At 36.7% G+C, this 23,818-nt stretch overlaps 1 protein-coding gene across 3 annotated transcripts in view; it reads right to left on the bottom strand.

Moving 5' to 3' along the window:
• Positions 1-4,985: 4,985 nt before the first annotated feature.
• LOC136836905 (cell division cycle and apoptosis regulator protein 1-like) overlaps positions 4,986-23,818 on the bottom strand; it is a 63,529-nt gene continuing 44,696 nt past the window's right edge. The window contains exons 14-21 of one of the 3 annotated variants that reach the window (XM_067101345.1): positions 16,490-16,723; positions 15,682-15,945; positions 14,273-14,405; positions 11,259-11,372; positions 9,693-9,758; positions 9,144-9,263; positions 8,810-8,925; positions 4,986-6,109 (exon numbers count right to left, since the gene is read on the bottom strand). In XM_067101345.1, coding sequence (XP_066957446.1) covers positions 5,969-6,109; positions 8,810-8,925; positions 9,144-9,263; positions 9,693-9,758; positions 11,259-11,372; positions 14,273-14,405; positions 15,682-15,945; positions 16,490-16,723 — 1,188 coding nt within the window. In that variant the 3' untranslated portion in view covers positions 4,986-5,968. The remainder of the gene's footprint in view (positions 6,110-8,809; positions 8,926-9,143; positions 9,264-9,692; positions 9,759-11,258; positions 11,373-14,272; positions 14,406-15,681; positions 15,946-16,489; positions 16,724-23,818) is intronic. The other 2 variants (XM_067101346.1, XM_067101348.1) reach the window with 2 other exon arrangements.

Genomic DNA, 23,818 nt, shown 5'->3' with positions numbered 1-23,818 from the left:
TTAGACATAAACCTGATATGGCCACCATAAGGACAACATAAGACCCAACAAGACCCATCATAGTCCTGTTTAAAAAATGGAATGATTACATGAGTATAATACAGTTAAAAGATCTTAAACAAGATCTTTACTTTATAATATAAAATAATTGTTTAAGCATTATCTAAAGTGTCAAACACTGTACATTACTTTGACATTTAGGCTGAGCCATAACTAAGCTGGGCCAGTGCATGGAGCGCATGCCTCTTTGCACATGATGGAACTCCAAAGTAAAAAAAAATTAAATAAATAAAAGTAGGAATGCGTCAGAGAAGGATTCAAAGGAGGCATGAAAAGAGAGAGAAAGGCAAGGCATTACCTTTTTTGACCAGGCACCGCAGATGGAAAAACATTAACAAGTAAATCTGTGATTGTAGGAGGTAACTTTGTTATTGGTTGCCAGCTGGGAGCTGAATTAGATTTCGGCAGTGAAGCTTACAAAGCTTTGCAGGGCTAACTCCTCAACAGAGACAAAAAGAAAGAACGAAAAAGTCATGATATAATTCATTCCTTTTCCATCCTTTTGACAATTACATTAATTTGTTCATAAGAGCTGATAGGGTACTATGGGAGTGTTACAATATGTTACAGTTATATGCTGGAATATACAAAGATAACTTGAATTACTGGGTACAGTATATGCCTTTGAGGATGTTGACAAGGTACTAGGTTACTTTATACCGTAATAGAATATTGTAAAACTTAAATTGAATTTTACATTTGCATTTGCAAATACAGCATAAAATGTACCACTTTATATCCTTACTAGGTAGTTGATCTTCACGTTGATGATAAGGTACTAGGTTACTGTTTACAAGAAGTGTATTTGTTACTGATTAATTTTTTGTAGGGAGTGGGTTTGATATCCGGACTTGAATAAGGTGACTTTCAGGTAGGCTGGCTTTGACCTGTAAATGAAGACCCAGCCCTCTTGTTAATGGAATTGGAGCTTTACTGCTTTTTCTTGACACTGAGGAAGGTGAGGCCTCCTGTATGGGGCTATTAGTGATGGATTGGGGCGTCATTGCATAGGAATATGAAGTGGCATGTGTGGAAGATTCTCAGTGAGCACTGCTTCTTTGTTTCCCTGTAGGTTTCTAAGCAAGGGTGGTACTTTCTGACAATCCTGCAATTCTTGAGAACTCTTCTTTGTGTCAGAAGTCAGCTTCAGGAAGGGTGAAGAACTTGCCCGGAACACACGGTCTTTCGCTGAATACCATTTTGACGCGAGGCATTGGTTTCTTCCTTTGGAATGGTGTGGGGGCTAAGGACCCAGGGCAGTTGTGACTTCCAATATGAGCCACTGCATCTGGTAGCATTGGCAGCTCTGAGGCAGCCAGGTTATGGGCAGTGGTGTGATGGATTTTTGACCCCATTAATTTGGCCAGGGCAGTCTGTATCTCAGAGATGAAGGGTGGTCATCAAACAGAGGTTATAGATTCAGGTATGCTGAGCTGAAGACTGCTTGGCATGAGTGAGTGAGGTTGCTTCTGACATTGGTATTGCTTCTTCAGTGTGTGGAGTATTCCAAAGCGATGAAGTTCTTCATCAGTTCTGTCTAGAATTCCTAAGTCTGCTGTAAAAGGAGTAATTTTTTATGTAAAATATTAGGGGTGGGTTAAGATTACACTTCCAAGATCACTTGAGCCCAAGGCCCAAATGGATTACAAAACAGCACTGTATTTGGAGTTTTGGATTTTGACCACCTTGGCTTCTAAAGATATTGCAGTACTCTCTTTCATATCTTCTGCATATAATCTTCATCCATTTTGTCGCTCACCTCTGCTTACATCCTACCATCATCCACTGCATCTGCTACCAAATACCTTTATGAATGAACTGTATCCTTTTTTTACAATCCATTCACTGTCATAACCACACACTTGCTTACATATAATTTAACCTTTTTCTGCAAATACTCGTCCCACTAGTTCTTCACTACCTCCCGTTAATATTGTATCATCTGCAGTTCATCCATTTTACATTCCACCCACTATCAATTTTTGTCCTACAACTTTCAACTTGCAATGTCCTTCTCTGAATTCTTGCAATAATCCATCCTTAAAGATGTCAAGAAAACTATATGCACACAACCTGTCTTATACCCACTTTTAAACTAAACCAGTCAATCTCCTGTCTTTATATTCTAATGGACGCTTCACTTCCATCATAAAAACTAATTGCTTTCAGTATTACATCTTTACTGCTTCTGTTGCAAGCTTTATCTGGGTTCATGTACACCACATACAACTTCCCCCATACTCTTAAACTTCTTGCATTAGTTTTTCTCCCCCATGAATCCCTCTATCCTTTTCTCATACTTTCTCAATCAAAATCCTACCTTACAACTTCCATGGTATATCAAATATTTTACTTTCAACTCCAGTGCTTCACTGTCTACAAATCCTCAGACTCCCTTCCCAAAGTCTGGTCTCTGTTTTTGTAGAGTTGCCAATGCATTTATGGCAGCAGACTTTATAAACCTCCGAGCTTTTGGCCCATAAACTTCCCAATAATGGCTTTCCCACCACTAGTAGAGTTATCACACTGTTAATAAATTTTTTTCTAGTAAAGAGCTTACAATTAGTAAATTTAATTATGGCTAAGGTATTTTACATATTTACTAATACTTAAAATATTAAAGAGAGGCCTGACTTTTCCCTTTAAATACTTAAATCACTATAAAGGATGTATAACCTAAATACTTTACCATAGCATTGTATCTAAATAAGTCAGTAAATAATTTGTATTTGCTCAGACATCAGTATGTTAACTGTAGGACACTACTGAAGTCAAGGTTAAGGATGAAATGAGTCTAGTTCAAACCTTAATGAAGAAGGCATGAGAACTGATGGGATTAGAACTGATATACTGCTGCATGGTGGTAACAGCTGACATGGGTATGTAAAGTAGGATTAATGAAGGAAAGGTTCCAATTTGTATGGGAGTAGTACCCAATAGAAGGCAGAGTGCAAGTCCTGAAAGTATGGATTAGGTGAACGTATATGTAAGAATTACAGTAAAACATGAAAAGCTGTATCAGATTATGAAATAAAGATGTGGTGAGAACGTATAGCACGTGCAGAACAGATATGCAAGATAAGGGAAGACATTACACTAGGAACAGCTGAGGGCTTGGACCTGGTAGTGGCTTGAAGGCTTTAGTTCAGTGGTTCCCAAAGTGGGCGGTACCGGCCCCCTGGGGGTGGTGGATTGATATTGGGGGGTGAGGCAAAAGGGGGTGGTTGGGGGCGACAGGGTGGCATTAAGAGCATTTAATTTTAAGCAATTTTAAAGCAAAAAAAAAAAAAAAAAAAAAAAAAAAAAAAAACAGACTTAAAATTACTGAACGTGGGGATCTACGACTTCTTAGTGAGTTCCAGCCTGATGTGGAGAAACCGATATCCCTGCGCCAAGCACACCCATCCCATTAACAGTAATTGTGAAGACCAAGTTTACTAAATTAAGTCTTGTTTGTGAAATACCTCTTTGAGTTTAATATTGTTGTTTTCAATTCGAAGCAAACCGTCCCGCCTCCCCCCCCCCCAAAAATAATAATACTCGCGTGTGTATCGGCGGGAGGGGGGCGCTAGGAATCCATCTGGAAGCCAAGGGGGCGCCAGCCTGAAAAAGTTTGGGAAACTCTGCTTTAGTTGAACCTTCGCCGTCCAGTGTCTCTACACATTAAATTATCTTATTTGTACAGTTAGAAATGGGAAAATTGATACTGAAAGTAAATGCAGGGACAATGATGGATAAAAAAAACCAGAAACATGGGGCAATAATTGCAGTACAGTATGTCTATTTTGCTCTTGCATTATCAAGCCTACTCTTATGGTCATAAATAAGTGACGCAACTTAATCACCTGACAGAAAATAGTTATGTTAATCTAAATACACTGATGTGTAATACAAGGGCAATTACAAATTATTTAGACCCTAAGTATGATGCTATGGTAAAGCCCTTCGGTTATACAACCTTTACATAAGATGAAGTATCTAAACTGAAAAGTAGGGCTTCTATTAAATATTGAACTATAGTATTAACAAATAAGTAAAATACCTTAGCCATAATGGAGAGGCCTTCATTCCTGATTAAAAATAAATTTATGAATCGTAAGTTTTTTACCACAACAAAATTTATTTATAGACCTGATAATTCTACTAGGGGGAAGGCTATTATGGGGCAGTTTATGTATCAAAAGCCTGGAGTTTTATAGTCGTAGCCTGCCTTACAAACATCAGAAAGTCTACAAAAAAGATCTAGACCAACTTTGATAACTATGGGAAGGGAGGTTGAAGATTTGTGGAAGATACAGCATCACAGGGCATTGGAGTTGATAATGAACGTTATCCGATATACCAGGGAAGTTGTAAGGTAGGATTTTGTTTGAATGAGTATGTCAAGAATTCAGGATTTATGAAAAAATATTACATGATGCATGAAGTTTAATTGTAAAGAAAAGCTGAAAACTGTCTTCGGATATGCCTCTTTTGTATCCTCTACAACTCTCAAATAATTCATTCGACCACCACACAAATTCATTAAAACATCATTTGTTCTTTGATCAAAGCATTTAATTTCTACCAATACATGACTTTTTCTAAAGTATTTGTTCACAGTCATCCCTAAATTTTTTTTATTCTCCCATATTCTCCTACATACTCATGTGGACATGTCAGCTGTAACTGTTTTAAACTTTCAAAATAAAAAAAATTATTTTCAACAAGCCTGGCACTACAGTAAAGTTAGAAATTAATTTTCATATCCATATTTGCTTAGTGTTCATGCATGAGCATAAGTGTTAAAATGAAAGCTATAAAGGAATTACATTTCTGTACAAAATAAAATAATATTTCCACATAAAACTAACTTTTGCACCTAAAACAAATACTGTACACTAATTTTTCGTCAACGGCATTCATAGGGTAATAATACAGTGAACAGTAAAAAATATCAATATATTTTTGTCTGAAAAATGAAGATCAAATATATTCAATTACTTATACTAAGTACTAATGCTACATATCAATCATCTTTCTACATTCCCTGGAGCAACTGCACCCATTCTCGTGTTCAACACAACTTTTGAGTGGAAGGGATGGGTATCATATTAGCACTTAGATGCTCAATTTAAAAACTGAATATCAAGCACTACTCATACTCTCTAATAAATACAATCATTAGCATTCCATAAAAAATACAGAGGCAATCAAGATATCACCTCAGAACAATAACATACGGAACACACACATATAGCATTGGACAAAACTACAAAAAACTAAAATTCAATCACTTTTTGTCATGATTTATTGCATAGCCAACTGAAAATATAATTTGAGAATATATGTTACAAAACTGTCATGTATTACTGTACACTGCTGAGTGAAATGACATTAAATTCAATCACTTTTCAATCACTTATACACAGGATAAATGTTATTGAAATATTGTGTCACAACTACATGAATCAACAAAAACAATGCTGAATATATCCACATTGTACTTAATTATGTATACCAATGTAATTCCTTTTGGGAGAAGATATCAAGAGACAGTATCAAATGAAACAATGGTACACAAGATCTACAACAACAAACACTAACAATACCCTGAGCTTCTAAGTGCTACTGCATTTGAAAATCATAAGTACTGTAATGAAATTCCCCTGCATTACGGTTTGGTGCAACTTGGTATTACAACTTCAAAGTTTGTTACACAGCATACCACCACTCAATAATCCCTGTTTCTCTATTTATACAGAAATAAATATAGAAATATTACTCTTTTGCACTGGATAAGATTCACACACCTTGCAACAGGCTTCAATAAATCTCTACTCACTAAAATATTATTCATTTTGAACTATTTAAATAAAAAATTGTCCATGCTATCTTTGCACCGTGTTACAGCTATGCTGTTTGCATATCACTCAACAGTCCCATTTTCCCTGGGCTCCACTTTCACTTTTATTGGGATGTCCTCATCGTCCAGATCGACTCCGGCTACCAGAGGTTTTATCACAGTCTTGATTTGATTCAGGGCTTTTTGATAAACATTATTGTCCTCCTGTTTAAGAAAGAAAAAATTTTAGGCAGACACTTTGATTACTCTGAAAACTAATAAAATAGATTATCAATGCACAGATTCAGCAAAGGCACTGAGGTTCCGTCTTCCCAATATAAGAAATTACTTACGAAATGAAGATTGCAGCTATTTTAACCTGACAAAGGAGTCCAAAAGGGTCTCTAATTGGTAAAATTGAGGATATTTATAAATTATTAAATGCATAAAAAATTTCAAGTACAAAAAAACTTCATATGATGATAATTTTCCACTTAGCTTACACTATACAGTATACAAAAGGAAATGAAAAAAATTACAGTAAACAAAGAAATAAAGGTGCAAACAATTTCTAATAGTGTTCAATAATTAAAGATACATCAGAAAGAGAAAATGTGTATACTACCAAGCTTTTGTATATACCCTAAGTAAATAAGGAACCTTCTTGTGAATAAATTTAAAGAAGTGAAAACTTGGTAATGATAACACTTAATGGAGTTTAGGGAGATTTTTATAATAATTGGAAACAAAGGCAAGTGCCACAATGCATGCAATGACTCTTGAATATACTCTACACATTTTTATCTCTAATTCCCTGTTATTGCCAAGAGAACTTGATAGCAAAGAAAATATGGTAGTTTATATAAAAGGTAAGGTAAAAAAGGTGCGAGCAAAAAGCTTCACCAAACAAATGAGTTATCAAACTCTTATACAGATGGTTATACGAGTTTTTCAATAATAAATATATTGGATGTTACTGTATAAATTAAAACTTTTATAATGTAATAATTCAGACAAAATTTTTTACAAGAATTTCTTTCCAATAACTTTTTTATGAACATTTCCTAATGCTAACGATGCCATTGGCAATTTAGCTCCTGAACATAGTGATACAGTTCAATTACATAAAACATGTTTAATTGCAAACATTATTTTGTATCATCTGCCTTCTGTGATTGGGTTATTCTCATTTAAGATCACACTGGCTTCATACCTGCATAGGCACTTGCTCATAATAGCAGCCAGTAGGGGGAGATAAAAATCTAGAAGTACACACAAAGCCTGGTGGGGACTCATGGACCTACATTTCAATGACTGTAGTTAGCTGGATCAAGTGATCTATTTGTTATTTGTTATGTATGGTAAATATCCAGTATCCATATGTCAAAAGAGAAAGACCAGTTTGAAAATGGGATAAAATTAATTCAACTCATATTCTGTTTCAAAAGAACACCACCACAATCTTACAGTTGGTTTAATGTTTCAATTTACATTATCAGATTCATAATTCCACAAAGCCTCCCATTTTTTATGATGATAGGCTTTACAGAGATCGTAAAAAGTTACTGACAGAATACATCTCCTACCTAGTTACAATACTTAATGCTCTGGTGGCTTTAGTCAGCAACTTCACATTCTGACACTTCTGTCATCCAACAAGCTAGTAATTGTTATGCCTCTCTAACTTTCCTACTTGCTAACATGTATTGTTACGTCAGTTCCACCTGCTTTTTAATGAGCTAGTATCTTCACCCTTCATCTTCAACATCCTCAATACTGTATAACTGTATCCTGAGTCTCCTCTACAATAATGTAGTGTCACATAAACAGTTTTTCCTTCCATCTCAAACCTGCCACACAACCCCTTTCACAATACACCTGTCATTTCTGTATAACTAACAAGGTATGGCAAGCATAGTTATAAAGCTGTTCTTCCTAATTTCTCCTTTTATTACATTTCGCCTTTATACATTTAAAGTTAAAAATGAAAATTATTAATCCTACTCGTGCCACTGGAACCTTTCCCTCATTCATCAACAAAATGACCCGTGAGATTACACAAGAGTTCACCATTAAGTAGCTTTTTATTAATAACCATAACTACTACTACCCACTCCATCAACCTTTTAACTATTACTTTCTTACAACATTGTCAGTCACTTTTTAAAACTTTCTGGGAGTTATGTTTTTATGTTAAGTTGAATTCTGCCATGCTTCTAGCATATACACTACCCCACCTTTCAAAAATTCATACACAGTGCTGAAATCTCTTAATTTCCACTTTCCACTCTAAAGTATTTTTCCATGTTTACTGTACTTTGCAAAATAAACCTCCCTTCTGTCAAGACATCTGTAATCCTTGTCCTATATCACCTTTATTACAAGTGTTGTTACAAGTCTTCCATATCTTTCAAATAAAAAGAACTTACTCATTTTATTTTAGCAAGCCTTCCTCTTATCAATAATAAATATAAATATTACTAACAACAAGGTCTGAGACCAACTTTTCAAGTCAAGAAAAATGTCATGAACACTGCCACTACTGGCTTCTATTAAACAATAAGGAGCACACTTAATAAAGTGATAAAACATCCTACAGACAGTGCTATAAAAACTCACTCATTTACACCTATCTATGTAAAGCCTCCAACATGATGTCATTACCATAATACAATACTTCTGAGTAAAAAAAAAAGCAGTCAATTACTCCCACTAGAGCAGCAATTACTTAGTAACTGCAAATCACATCAGTAATAGTATTTCTTATTTTTCTTCAATGAGCTACACAGAAAATCTATACCTTTCTAGTTCAACAAACTGCTTTACCATTCTATTAAGACAAACAATTCAACATTAGAAGTAATTACAATAAGTCACTATTCCTTATACCTTCTAAATTTACAAAATCAGTTATGAAATACTTACAATGGCTTTCTGAAGCTCCTCCTCCATTGTTTTGAGACTGGAGTTGGATGCTTTGACTTCTTTACTTAATTTCAAACACTTTTCATGGGACTTCCGAGCTTCCTCTTTACTGGCCACTGTAAAATATTTCATTTGTAATTATCATATGTAAGTCATGAAAATATTCTTAAGAAATTCATTCAATTTGAATTCCACTACATAACTTCATGACAAGAGTTCAAATTGCTATGAAAATACTTTCATAACATTTATGTCTTTTGAACTTTACTAAGTAATTTCATGCTAGAGTTCAAATTGCTTTAAGCTGCTAATATTAGAAAAAAATAATTCATACTTAGTTCCTTCTGCAACTCTCTCAGCTTCTCCTCTGTGCTGTTTCTGGCATTCTCAGATTTTTCTAATTGCTGTATCAATTTCCCAATGTCGACGAGAGACCCTCCATACTTCACAACACCTACAAAAAAAATTTGTTTCAGTTCAGTGTGATTCAACGTTCATTTCATTACCAATGGTACTTTTAGGCACAGCAACTGAGTGCCTGGTGAAGGGATTACAATTTACGATGCAGATCTCACTTTCAGTATTAAATTACTGCAGCTGTTCTGCTTCACTTCTTACATTTCATCAATTCCTTATTCTTATACCTTCAACTTTTACCTATTCTCTTCTTTTGCCAAAATTTAATCACTTATAAATATGAAAAAGTTTAACAGACTATAGGAATAGAATGTCAATTTTTTATTTAAAGGTAAAATGTTTAATTACATAATGCCAGCAGGAAATTGGTTAGTAGTTACCGAATACTATATTTTTTTAGCTAAACATTATCATATGTAACAACAGCAAAATAGATCAAAACATCCTTTGCTTGAAATTTCATTACCTTGACTTCCTGTATTGACCGTCACTTCACCATCATTCTGCTCTTTGTTCTGAGAGCCATCATTAACTGGAAGAAAAAATCTCTTAACTATGAGGCTAAAATACAGAGGTCTTAAAAACTGAACTCCCAACTTCTACTTCAAGATTAGAATACTCTAATCACAAACAAGCAAGTTCAGAAAATGGCATACAGTGACCCCAACACCACTTTTCAAATCCATGAACCATCTATAGGCTGATTCATCTGCATACAGTTCCTTCTGCATCCATTACCAATTTCAAGTTAATGACAACATCTTGTTGTACACAGCAAAGATTCATGATTTGGGAAGTTACAAACTTATTCTCAGGTCTACAACTAAACAATAATATCGAGTGAATTTTCCTCAAGACATATGACATTTTCAATTCTGTAAATAAAATAAAAGTTTAATGTTAAAAAATTCAATCATCAAACAAAATTTTCCCAAAAAAATATATATATATATATTAAATAAATCCATTACTTATAACCTATTTCATGATATCAAAATCATCACAGATGCTTCCATCCCTCTTAAAATCAATGACACCAGCAATCAGACAATGAATCTGCACTTGACCAACTGAACTCCAAGGATCTCTAGCAGTCACAGGAGATAATATTGCATGTTATTTAATCCCTCCTCTACAAGAAAATAGTGGGAATCCTTGCAATGATCCAAAATGACTCGGGAAGATTACTAGCTTTGAACTCACCCACAGACACACGAAGCAAGGAAGCTAACCAATGGGGACCTGAAGTAGCTGTAGATGGGATAACTTGCCATGAACAGCAAATCACTTGTCAAATACCACTGTCTAAGATGTGTGTGAAAAATACAAATGACAGGGAAAATGAATGAAAAGTGCAATGGGTTTGTGATTAACAAATTCCTAACCACATTATCCTTAGAGCCAAAAATGTGTACAATGCCAGGAAAATGAAAGAAAGATGATGTGAATAAGGCTGTCAACAATAAAGATTACAATCGGCTAAAACATCTGGAACATCACAATATTATGCTGGTCTTCCTGAACATGCACAAATGAAACAAATAGCCTCTTGAGCCTCTGGGATCCACCTATGCATGTGCATTGCTGCTGACTGATGGTCATCATCTTTCTTTTAAGATGGGCAGAAGCATCTTCAGATGATCTGTGGCACACGAAAGGGCTAACTACAAGCAACAGATTTGTGGCAAAACAAATTTCTATTAAAATTCATTATGTAAAAATATTGTTGATAAATAAAAAATTTTTAATTTTATCTCATATGTGCTCTTCAAAACAACTCAAAATAATAACTTTATAAATCTGAAAAGACAAAAAACTACATTTTACCTGGGCATATTGTGCACACAGCAAAAAAAAATGGAAAAAAACAAAACACTGAAGGTTAATGCAATAAGAAAAAACCTGCGTTACCATAATTTTTATGTAAAGGCAAATAAAATGATTAGTTCTCTTTCAAGATGATACTACATACTGACCAATATAACACATTAACCACAGAAATAATTTAACATAAAGTTAGGGGAAAACAAACCTGATGATGGTGGTTCCTCTTTGATTCTTATGTTTTTCTTGGAAAGCGATTTTATATCTACTGCACTGGGAGCATTTGTAGCATCCAAGAACACAGGCATCACCATGTTATTCCCTACAAAAATTTTTTTTAAAAAGTCAAGTTAATTTCATCAAATAAGTATTTCCTTACTACCAATTTAATTTTCCCTTACATAAAAGTTATGTAAGCACACTATCCCACATACTGCTAAATTCAAACCAGTATACAGCAAGGAAACAAGTTAGAACTCAGAAAACTGAAACCTCATCTCCACTTGTTGTCAATCCAGGGTAATCAGCACTGGACAGCTCCAGAGTGAGAGCAAGGGCATACCCCTTCATGGGTGTTACTTGATGACACAGCTGACAAGAGGATCAGCCTATGGGCAAACTCACAAGCATAAAGAGCCAATAAGGAACCCGTTGTAGGCCTGGCAGGACAAGAGGCAGAGCAAAAGAGAAGACTCTCCAGAACTTCCTTACTGACAATGTGAAGAACTTCTACTGCAGCCATCCACAGAATGAGGCTCAGAACTGTGTTCACACCCAAGAGAACAGAAAGACAGAGCCCAAAGTCATGGGAAAGGTAAGCAAAAGCAGGTATACCAGATCCTGTGGCATGAAGAGGGGACTCAGAACTACTGCCAAGGTCTTGAGAAGACAACTGATCAGCTCAGAAAAGAAACTCACACATCGAGGTGCAGGATGAGAGCCACAGGTGACACTAGAGGCAACATAGAAGCAACAGGTGGATTTGCAGGAGTGATGGAAGCAGAGGAAGTCTACAACACACCCACTATACCCAAGGACTAACCAAAGCTACTCATGAATCACATTCTACTAAACAGAACTACAGTTTCAACCAATACGTGAAGCAAGGACCCACCAACTGGGGCATATCCAGGCAATGTGGCAGCAGGCAGCCTCAACATCAGAAAAGTAGGTGGAAAAAACTGATCATAGAGCAACAGCAGGAGATGGGGATAGAATGAATATCCTACCCTGAAATCACAGGAAAATTATCAGAGAAAAGAGTCATCTGCAGATGAGCAAACCAATGAGTAGAAGTTCACCCAGCCATTTCCTTTTCTACCCACAGTAATGGCATGAGACATCACAGGGAAGGGGCGATGAAGTATTAAGAGCACTGCAACCCATTCAGTAAGACTCCAGAAGCCAAAGAGCATAATGAGGCTACCCAGAAAGCTTAGAATAGTAGAACCTCTTCTGGAAAAACAGGAACCACTGATCAACCAACCAACTCTCACACCTCAAACACGCACATTATATATGCTGAAGGAGACACTGCTGACCACTAACAGGACAGATATATATGTGGTGAGAATCCTCCTCAATGAAAGTCATGAAGCTGTTGCAAGAATTTCTGGGTAACACTTGACACATATGCTAGGATATGGTAAACAAAACTAACAAAACAACAATGGTAAACTAAATATCACTCAACGCTAGTACCTATTCAAAATTACCCTTTCAAAAATTTCAATGACAAAATCAGGATAATCACATGATTTATATATACATGTAATTAATAAGCAAAAAAGGAGAATTATCAAATGATCTTACACACACAAGCAGAAAATGACAAATAGTATGTTCACAACAATGTATGGAGGGGCAAGCAAATCACAGAACATTCCCAACAAAATTCTTCTAAATGATAAAAGTAAGTGAAACTAATGCATGCACAATGTTATCAATCACTTAAAAGCTAAAACTGAGGAGAGACACACAAGAGCATGATTTCTTGATGATGTTGCATGAATGACAGGTAGCTGACATGATATAGAAGAACTGAGGTTATGGAATGGAAAAGAATATAAAATTTAGGCAAGGCCAAATGCTGGGACCTGAGGTTATTTAGTGATGAAAGAGAAATTGAGAGTAGAAAGGTTTTAAATGTGTAACAGGAGGAAAACCTCGCAGTTGCACTATGAAACAACTATTAGGAAAAGGTGGAAAGTACAATGGAAGAAAAAGAATATGGAGGTACAGTAAAATGAGTGACAGGTTGCAACTAAGGGCTGCAGGGATGCTGCAAAGAACCTTGTGTAATGCCTACAGTGCATGGCATAAGGTTTACTGATAACACTAGCCCACTACGGGGAACTGGGTTTATGCTCTAAGGTTATTTGAACAAAAGTTGGTACAATTGGCTGAAATTTACAGAGGAAAAGCAATATAAGATTAATGGGGTTGTAATATATAAATGAGGCAGGACAGAAGCTTGCTGAGTTTTGTAAATACATTTCAATTATAAATTTACGCAACCAGAAAGATGAAACAACAAAACATGAATTCAAAAGCTAAGTCACCCTAATGAGACAGCATAATATAACTGGGTACAATAAAGTTGCAATGGTGTTGAAAAACATTTAGATTCTGACCATCAAAAACTGTTACTACTAACTCATACGAGGTCAAAAGGAGCTTCCAACTGCGGTGTGTCACACCAAAGAAAAAATAAGCAATTATGGAATCATGTAGGTATACATATTGTTTAAAGAATATTAGCATTACACACTGGAGGCTGGGTGAAAGAGAAAGAGAGCCACTAGCTGAAACCCCATTAATAACTAAATCAGGTGATGCTTCAGAAGTCCCAAGTTTTGAAAAAGATTTCACACTCAACAACTGTATCATGGCACAAAGACGAACACTCAACAACTGTATCATGGCACAAAGACGAACAACTTTGAACTACTGTTATCCCATTCTGACTCACACAAAACTTGCATAAATCATAATTTAGTACCTTTGCAGTGACCATAATTTAGTACCCTTTTCACTTATAACTCTTATACTCTATTTCAAGATGTCAAATTATTAATTGCTAATAAATAAATACTAATATTCAAGGTGTCAAATTATTATTCAATAGTAAATAAAACCAAGAACTAAGCAGCATTAAAATGTACCTTGAAGCAAACTATCAGCTGCTATTATCAACCACTGCAGGCTACAAAAACCACCTACCTTTTGCTAAGCTCTCCATGTCAATAGTTGGTGCAGGGTCCCTAGGCTTGTCCTTATCCTCCAGTGGAACGTCGGTCAGCTTGCGATAATGAAGGACATCTCGAGACATAACTTTGCACATCAACTTCTTTTGCTATTGGGAATACAAAATTGACAAGATTACCACTGAGTGCTACAAATATTTTGATGTTCACTGGCCTTCTTAATGGAGAACTTCATAGGTTTAAGTAAACTTAGTTCTGCCAAATTAACTGTTCTACAAAGGAAAAAGAACAATACACATTACCATACAAGTAAATTTCTCTTCAGTTAAAAAAAATGGCAGTTTCAGAATTTTAGACTATTTGAGGTTAAAAAATAAAGTTTACTGCCACTTACAAAAAGCATTGCATAAATGCTTCAGGGTAACAGTGACACACCCCAAGTGTTAGAATATTTACCATAGTTTATACCTGTGTACTCAGATTTTTTATATATAACTTTTAGCTTAATTTCAGGGGTTAAATCCGTGTGTGTGTGTGTGTGTGTGTGTGTCAGGGGTTAAATCCGTGTGTGTGTGTGTGTGTGTGTGTGTGTGTGTGTGTGTGTGTGTGTGTGTGTGAAAATTAAAAAAATTAGCACATTATTATTAAAAAAAATATAAACTACTTGACTTTATCTAACATTATGAGCTTACACTGGTAAACATATCAGCTAACAAGTGAACAGTGAAAGTAGAAGTTTTGTTACTCATAATGTTTTTTTTTATTAGCTTTCATTAACTTATTTTTTTATTAGTTTTGATTAAACTAAGATATGTTTCATTAAGTTTCATTTTATTCAAATAGATAAACAGGCTCTTATTAAAGATGAAATGGTGACTAAAAACAAAAAAGAAAGCTCTCTAGTTGTTGGTTGTTATTTTACAACCAAAATCAGTGACAAAACAAAATATGAAAGTAATGAACCATAAATATTGAAGAAACTGATTCTATATTACAGACATATCAACTGCTAAAAATATAACACAGCTACTGACTAGTATATATCAAAAGCAGAGGCTTTTGATTAAATAGCACATACTGTAATTGCATTTGTCAACTTTCTCTATTTGATGTTTCGATTAAACTATCATTTAAAATATCTTGCAATCACCCACAGCAAAGCTCTGTTATGTACAAACAAGGGAGAGGAGACTGATGTCAGCTGATGAAAGATAGCCTATTCTACTAAAAATAGAACTCACAAAATGCACAAAAAATATGATAAAATCATCTACTAACAGACATAATTTGAGGGGCTGTAAAATATGAAAGTATGATATACATAAATGTTTTGATTATCCAGTGATTAATTAGACTACTCAAGTCAAATATCTCAACTCTCACATATATGACTATAAAAAGTCTTAGTTCTAATTTTGAACACACCTGGGCTCTCGAGAGATTTAGTCCTAGCATGTTGATAATGTCTTCCAAGTCCCTGTCAATAATATAACCCGTATGCGTTTGGTCAAAGTATACAAAAGAGAGGAGGAGGTATGGATCAATTGTAAACATTTTCTTCTTCTCTTTCTTTTCTCTTCTTTCCCTGTCTTTTTTATCATCTTTTCTCCTTCCTTCTTTGCTTTCTTTCCTTTCTTTGCTGTCCCCTCGCTTTGCACTTGGCATTTCATCCTTAGAATCTTCATCATCCTGAAAATAATTTCATAAATGATAAAACCATTTGCAACTTGATGAGAATGATTTTTTCTTATTCCAAAGGCTTTAAGTCACAGTTTCTCACATTTAGGAAACATTCAAAATGATCTGATACAATACCAAATACAAACCGCTACATGTATTCACCTTCCCATAATACAATTCTAAATATGTTTTAATAACAGGTTTGTAACTTATTTACTCAGACAGCGTCAATCAATCACTTATAATTTTTTGGAACTAGTTCAACCAGACCACAATCACACTTCCTATTTACTCAATGCCAACCACTCTAAAACCAATGTATCAACTCTTTTAGTTACTCAAACAGTTAACGACATAGTTCTACAACAGCATGTGGGGAACCAACACTTTCAATTAAGAAATTTTTCCCCCTTTCTTCCCTCTTAATTAGGACATAATTTTTCATCATTTTCCTTGAATTATACCAAAAAATTAATTATTTTGAAATTATTTTCCTTATAGTATTTTTTTCTTTATACAGTATATATACACAGGATGAGTAAAACTGACTTACCATCTCCTCCTCTTCATCTTCCTCCATTTCTTCATCATCTTCCTCCTCTTCCTTCTTTTCCTCATCTTTTTCAGCTGTTTTCTTTTCCTTCTTGTCAGCTGATTTTTCCTCTTCCATCTTCTCATCTGATTCTTCCTTCTTATCCTTATCCTCCTTTTTGTCCTTTTCCTCATCTTTCTTGTCTTTCTCTCTTTTGTCTTTGTCTTTTTCCTTTTTGTCCTCCTTGTCTTTCTTCTAGAATTACAAATAAGAAGAAAACATGATCAAAACAAAAATTTTATCTTAAGCTTCATCTTAAAATTATACGTGATTGGTAATCAGAGCACTCAAACTGCTGAAGTCACATGAAACAAAGCCATTAAATTGACAACCAAAAATACTGATAGAAATTAACATAACAGATCAAAGAAAAAGATAAGATTTTAAAAAATCACATTACAATATAGTACAATTAATTTCTGGAAATAATTTTTTTTAAATAAAACATTTTTCTATAAACCCATCAATCGCACTCAGCCTTACTCCTTCCAAAAAAGACATATTCACACAAACTTGACAGATTCTGAAATAAGAGAACTCCCACGGAGCTTGCCCAAGTCACAATCCATGCCCAAGAAGCAAACATTATTCCTCTGTGCTAACCTTCATCTTATATAGAAATGGGAAGTGGGAGGACACTGAAACTTATGACTGTGTTAGGAAGTGGGAGGATACTGAAGATTATGATTGTGGTTGTAGAAGCAACAGTTGTTATAAATTATTATTAAGTTTGCCCAGACCTCTCAGCTAATTTATTTAGTTCTCACAAGGCTGGCCTGAGGGATTCCTCTAATGTCCATGAGTCAAACAAGAGTGACCAATTCTAAGATGAGTTAATATTACTTGTGTGTCATTCCTTTGGATATGCTGAACTTTTCATTCCAACACTGGGCTTGATCTGTCTTCATTTGTTACTTTCTGGTTTATCATTCCATATAATCTGCCACTTACTGATTATAACGGGTTCAAGAGATGCTATTTAATCACTAATAGATATATCTACATGTCAACCTGTCATAGTACAGTGGTTGCAGCTTTGGCTGTATTGTTGGTATCTTCATTTCCTTTGATGCTTACATGGGCAGGAATCCACTATGTTTCTACATTTTTACCGTCTTCGTGCTACCTGTATATTTCTAATATTGTATTCAATCCAATTTAATGTTTCTTTTATGTAAATTTACTGACTACAGTACTTATAATAAGTATCTCAGGTTGCTCTGAATTCTGTTTAAGAGTAATTCAAAATTCCTAAAATATATCTCTACCCATATAAGTAATAAAAGCAAGTTTCTTTTCAAAGAACTGAACTAACCCTAATATTATACCTTTTCATCTTTTTACAGAAAAAAGTAAGGGGGGGGAGTACAGTAATATCCGCAACAACAATGAGTATAATGACTGGACATGGGAGGTACAAGTAATGAATAAAAAATATGCACCAATTACTCATGGTATTTGCGTCCTTCACTGTCCTTGATTCTCCCATACTACTACTAATTTCATACTGTCAAACACCGTCAAAGGTTGTGGCTGTGGGTGGAGGGGGAAGTTTCAATGCTCATATGAGGCTCAATTCACTACTGTACATGGTAGCAAAATTCCTAACTTTATATTACTTTGCTCTTCTTGTGCTGATATGCATCTAATCAAATGTGTAATGAAACATGCACTTGCACACATGTTATTTGCAGTATCTCACTTGCATTGAAACTGAGCATCTGTCCCCATGGCTCCGAGGAGAGTTGGTAGTGCCATAAGTATCATCTCATACTATTGGAAAGTAAAGCGGCTATGATAAAACAATATAAAAAGAGTGAAAAGGTTGCCAGCCAAGCTCATTCTTTTGACTTAAGCTGTACAACAGTATCAACAATCATTTATGATAAGGGATAGATTTTGCCCACAGGTACAACACATGTAAATTTTTTTTTTTTTTTTTTTTTTTTTTTTTTACAAATAAAATGTAAAAATTTATTACATGAAATCTTTTATTATCGAATTATTTATTTTCACAGTTACATTCAGGAGCTGCTTAAAGAGGTTTATATGTTTAGCTTGTGTTTTTAATTGTATATTTAGGACGTTGTACTAAAGCTGCAATTTTTAAAACAAACTAATGAAATAAGGCGAGTACTTTCTTTTAATTTTATGTACATACACATCTACTGCGAATGAGCCAATGTACTGAGGGATCCTCATGTACAGTATCCCTCAGTACCATAATGTTACTGAATGGTATTTGGCAACAACTTTATACCCAATGCTAAGGTAATATGTACAAGCACTCATTAATGAGCCAATGCACTGGTGTAATAGTATTACTGATTTGCATAGTGCATTCATAAGATATGCTATGCCTCAGCAAAGGTTTACATAAACAGCTGCAAGGTACAGAATAGATAATTTGTTTTTGTTGCAAAATAATGTTTATAGAACACAACAAATGATTTACAGCCATTCATAGTTTATGGATTTTACTGACTTCAGCACTAATCAGTTTGTGCATAGAATAAAAATTAAAAGGGTTCTTGGCAGGCTTAGCCTAAATTACAGGTTGGCCAATAGTGCACAGCAGACGACCATTGCTTTACAATAGGCTTTCCTGTTTAATAATCTTTTCTGTTTATTCTGGTTTGAATGTTTCTACTATATTGTAAAATGAAGAAATTTACTGATTTATAGTCCTTCATTCACACTTATTGAAATGTGGTGTGGTACTTGAGTGTAGTGGATCAAGAGTATGGATATGATGGCTGTCCTGACTGAAATATTTTGCTTGTAATTAATTAACACATTTCATGTAAAATGTTTTACTGCATTTATACAACAGTGCAACATTAGCCTTACTTTCACTGATGCTGTAGGTTTCAGTGACTTGTGTACACATACACAATGGAAATAAAGAAATGACCAATGTTAGGCTCTGCTTTGGAGTAGGATAGAAAAAGCTAAGGGAAGAATATAGCTCCTACCTGCATTTTCCATTTTTGGCTTTACTTGTGAGACTACTTTTAGGTTACTCATGAAGAGTGGAAAGAAATGAAAGACCAACACAAACATGTCTCATTCATACTAAATTTTGACCAATTTCAAAGTCTGTGCATACAGTTAACAAGTTTAAACTGCCTTACTTTATATATATATATTAAGAATAAAAATGGATACAAGAGTAATTTCAACCAACAGTTCCCTCCCACCCATAAGAAATCCTGAATGATAATTCCAGTGCAAGGCAGGTATTTTTCGTGCAGCATGTTTCCTAGGATTTTATGAGAACATCAAATTAAAAATATAACTACTGTATATGAAAGCTATTCAGTTAAGCACCCATTTTCTTTGAACTTCAAACACGTAAGTTGTGAAATACGATGCTTCAAATGATAAATTCTGCAAAATATATTATTACCTACACCCATTTTGAAATTTCATGCAGTGAATAAAATGTTAATTCTCTATGGCTTACAGAGTTGTCCTGTGCTTGGAAGGCAAGGCAGAAAAGAAAGGCAAAATATTTCCCCTACATTCACAAAAAATTAATCTGGCTTCGGGCTCTTGTTCAGCAGAACCCCCTAAAATACCAAAATAACCTGAATGCCCAGATCTTGAAAAGACAAAATTTCATATCTTCCAAGCCGAGGAGCTAACATGATCCTCAGGAATCTTAACTTAGTTAATGGAAAAATCAGCAGCTAAAAATGATATTTTTATGATAAAATAAAGTTTTGTACATACTTACCCGGCAGATATATACTTAGCTATAGTCTCCGACGTTCCCGACAGAAATTCAAATTTCGCGGCACACGCGACAGGTAGGTCAGGTGATCTACCATACCCGCCGCTGGGTGGCGGGAATAGGAGCCATTCCGTTTTCATGTCAGATTTTCTCTTCCACCTGTCTCCTGAGGGGGAGGCTGGGCGGACCGTGTCGTATATATCTGCCGGGTAAGTATGTACAAAACTTTATTTTATCATAAAAATATCATTTTTGTACATGCAACTTACCCCGTCAGATATATACTTAGCTGATTGGCACCCTTGGAGGAGGGCAAGAGACAGCTAAAAACTAAAAAACGGGAAAACAACATATGTTGTAGGAATAAACAAAACCATGGTTCTTACCTGATTGGGCAGAAGACTTCATGGATACTGTCTATGAGTCTGCATGCCTCAAGAGCTTCAGCGAGGAAGTGACCTAAGACTGACAGCCCTTCTGGATCATATCAATGGAGAAGAAACCCACTTACATGACAGAGCCTGTTATGGATCGTGTCAATGGGGATTAACCCACTTACAAGACAGAGCCCTCTACCTGAATCATATCAATGGGGGCTATCCCTCTTACATGACAGAGCTAGGTAATAAAACTACAAGGAGCTAACAACCAAAACCGACCACCTGACCAAGCCTAACCTTGTTAGTAATACGAGATGAAAAAGAGAGAGACCTTCAACACTCTCTTTCAACCGACCAGAAAAAAAAAACACAACAAACAATTAAAAATAACACTAGATTAAATAGAATTAGCTTCAGCTCCTTGACCCAGCACCGAATCCGCGGATACGTAAGCTCCTAGAGAGAAGCACTTCTCATATGTCACACGAACATCTCTCAAATAATGAGAAGCAAACACTGAGTTACATCTCCAGTATGTAGAGTCCACAATAGACTGGAGGGACCAAGACTTGTGGAAAGCCAGAGAAGTAGCTATGGCTCTCACCTCATGAGCATTAACTCTTAGGAGCTGAAAATGTTCGTCTTTGCATGAAAGATGAGCCTCTTTGATAATATCCTTAATGAAGAAAGCCTGGGCATTCTTGGAAATTGCTCTTGAAGGATCCTTGACCGAGCACCAAAGACTTTCGGTGTTACCTCTGAGCTGTTTCTTTCTCTCCAAATAATATCTGAGACTTCTTACTGGACAGAGTGTGTGTTCTAGCTCCTGTCCTGAAAGATCGGAGAGTCCTTTGACCTCAAAACTCCTAGGCCAAGGTTTTGAAGGGTTCTCGTTCTTTGCTAAGAAGAGAGGCTGAAAGGAGCAGATCGCAGAGTCCTTCTTAAAGCCTACAGAACCTTCCAAAGCTTGTAATTCGCTCAATCTTTTGGCAGAAGCAAGAGCGAAAAGAAACAGCGATTTTCTGGTTAAATCCCTGAAAGAGGCAGATCGAGGAGGCTCAAACTTGTTCGACATTAGGAATTTTAGGACCACGTCCAAATTCCAGCTGGGAGGTCTAGGGGACTTATTTTTAGAAGTTTCAAAAGACCTTATAAGGTCGTGAAGGTCTTTATTATTAGAGATGTTCAGACCTCTGTGTCTAAAGACTGATGACAGCATGCTCCTATACCCCTTTATGGTGGAAACCGCCAGGTTACACTGCTCCCTTAGGTAAAGAAGGAAATCCGCTATTTCCATTACAGAGGTACTGGAAGAGGACACTTTCTCAGATCGACACCATCTCCTAAAGACTTCCCACTTTGACTGGTAGAGGCAAGGTAGAAGATCTTCTGGCTCTGGCGATAGCCTTCGCAGCCTTGCGCCGAAAAATCCCTTCGCTCTAACCAGTCCTTCGACAGTCTGAAGGCAGTTAGGTTTAGAGCGGGAAGGTTCTTGTGATATCTGTCGAAGTGGGGCTGTTTGAGAAGATCGCTCCTTAGAGGGAGCGACCTGGGCAAGTCTATCATCCATTCCAGTACCTCTGTGAACCAGTCCCGTGAAGGCCAAAAGGGAGCGATCAGGGTGAGCTTGGTGCCCTTCAAGAAAGGAACTTTCTTATTACTTCCCTATTATCTTGAACGGGGAAAAGCGTAGCCGTCTAGACCGTCCCAATTTAGGAGAAGGCCGTCTATTGCTACTGCTCTGGGGTCCGAGATTGGGGAGCAGTAGTTCTCCAACCTCTTGTTCCAGTGGGTGGCGAAAGAGGTCTATATGAGGTCTCCCCACAGGAACCACAGCCTTTTGCAAACCTCCTGATGAAGAGACCATTCTGTAGGAAGAACCTGGTCCTTCCTGCTGAGCAGATCCGCTCTCACATTTCTTTCTCCTGAACAAATCTGGTGAGGAGAACGATGTTTCTCTCCCCCGCCCATAAAAGAAGGTTCCTTGCTGCAATGTACAGGGAGAAGGAATGCGTCCCTCCTTGCTTCCTGATATAAGCCAGGGCTGTGGTGTTGTCGGAATTGATCAGAACTACTGATCCCTTGACCAGAAGTTCGAAGCGGGCAAGAGCCAGATGAATGGCTACTAGCTCTTTCATGTTGATGTGCCAGGACCTCTGATCCGTGTCCCAGGTGCCTGACACTTCTTCGAGCCCAGTGTCGCTCCCAACCCGACTCCGGCGCGTCTGAGAACAACACTAGGCGAGGGCTCGGCGGTTGCAGAGGAATTCCTAGACCCAGCTTCTGAGGGTCTAACCACCAACGGAGATGTTCCTTGACCTGACAAGAGATCTGGAAGGAATCCGACAACTCCTGGGACTTCCGATCCCAAGATTTTTCCAGGAAGAACTGAAGAGGTCTGAGGTGAAGCCTTCCTAGAGAAACGAACTGTTCCAGCGAGGAAATGGTCCCCAGCAGACTCATCCATTCCCTCGCCGAACAACTGTCTTTCTCTAGAAAGTCTGTCACCTTTTGAAGGCAGCGTTCCCTTCTTTCCAGGGAGGGAAACGCTCGAAAACCCCGAGAATCCATCTGAATCCCCAGGTAGACAATTTCCTGCTGAGGAATCATCTGAGACTTCTCGAGGTTTACAAGAAGTCCTAGAGACTGGACTAGGTTTAAAGTGCGAGAAAGGTCCTCCAGACAACGGTTCTTCGAATTGGACCGAATTAGCCAGTCGTCGAGATACAAGGAAATCCTTACTCCTTCCAAGTGCAACCAGTGAGCTACATTCCTGAGAATGGTCGTGAACACTTGGGGAGCTGTGGAAAGTCCGAAGCACAGAGCCCTGAACTGAAAAGTTCTGCCGCCTACCATGAACCTCAGGAACTTCCTTGAGGAGGGATGGATGGGAACGTGGAAGTAAGCATCCTGAAGGTCCAGGGACACCATCCAATCTCCCTGACGAAGAGACGACAGAACTGAAGACGTCGTCTCCATAGAGAACTTCTTCTTTATGACGAACGAGTTCAGGGAGCTCACGTCCAAGACCGGTCTCCACCCCCAAGATTTTGGCACAAGAAAAGACGGTTGTAAAATCCCGGGGAGTGAAGATCTTGTACCGGTTCTATGGCAGCCTTTTGAAGCATTTGTTCGACGGCTAGCAGAAGGGCTTGCCTCCGCACAGGATCCTTG

Source organism: Macrobrachium rosenbergii, chromosome 57, assembly GCF_040412425.1.
Source record: "Macrobrachium rosenbergii isolate ZJJX-2024 chromosome 57, ASM4041242v1, whole genome shotgun sequence".
Taxonomy (NCBI): Eukaryota; Metazoa; Arthropoda; class Malacostraca; order Decapoda; family Palaemonidae; genus Macrobrachium; species Macrobrachium rosenbergii.
The sequence above is the reverse complement of the archived record's forward strand: the minus strand, read 5'-3'. Positions and strand labels throughout refer to the sequence as shown.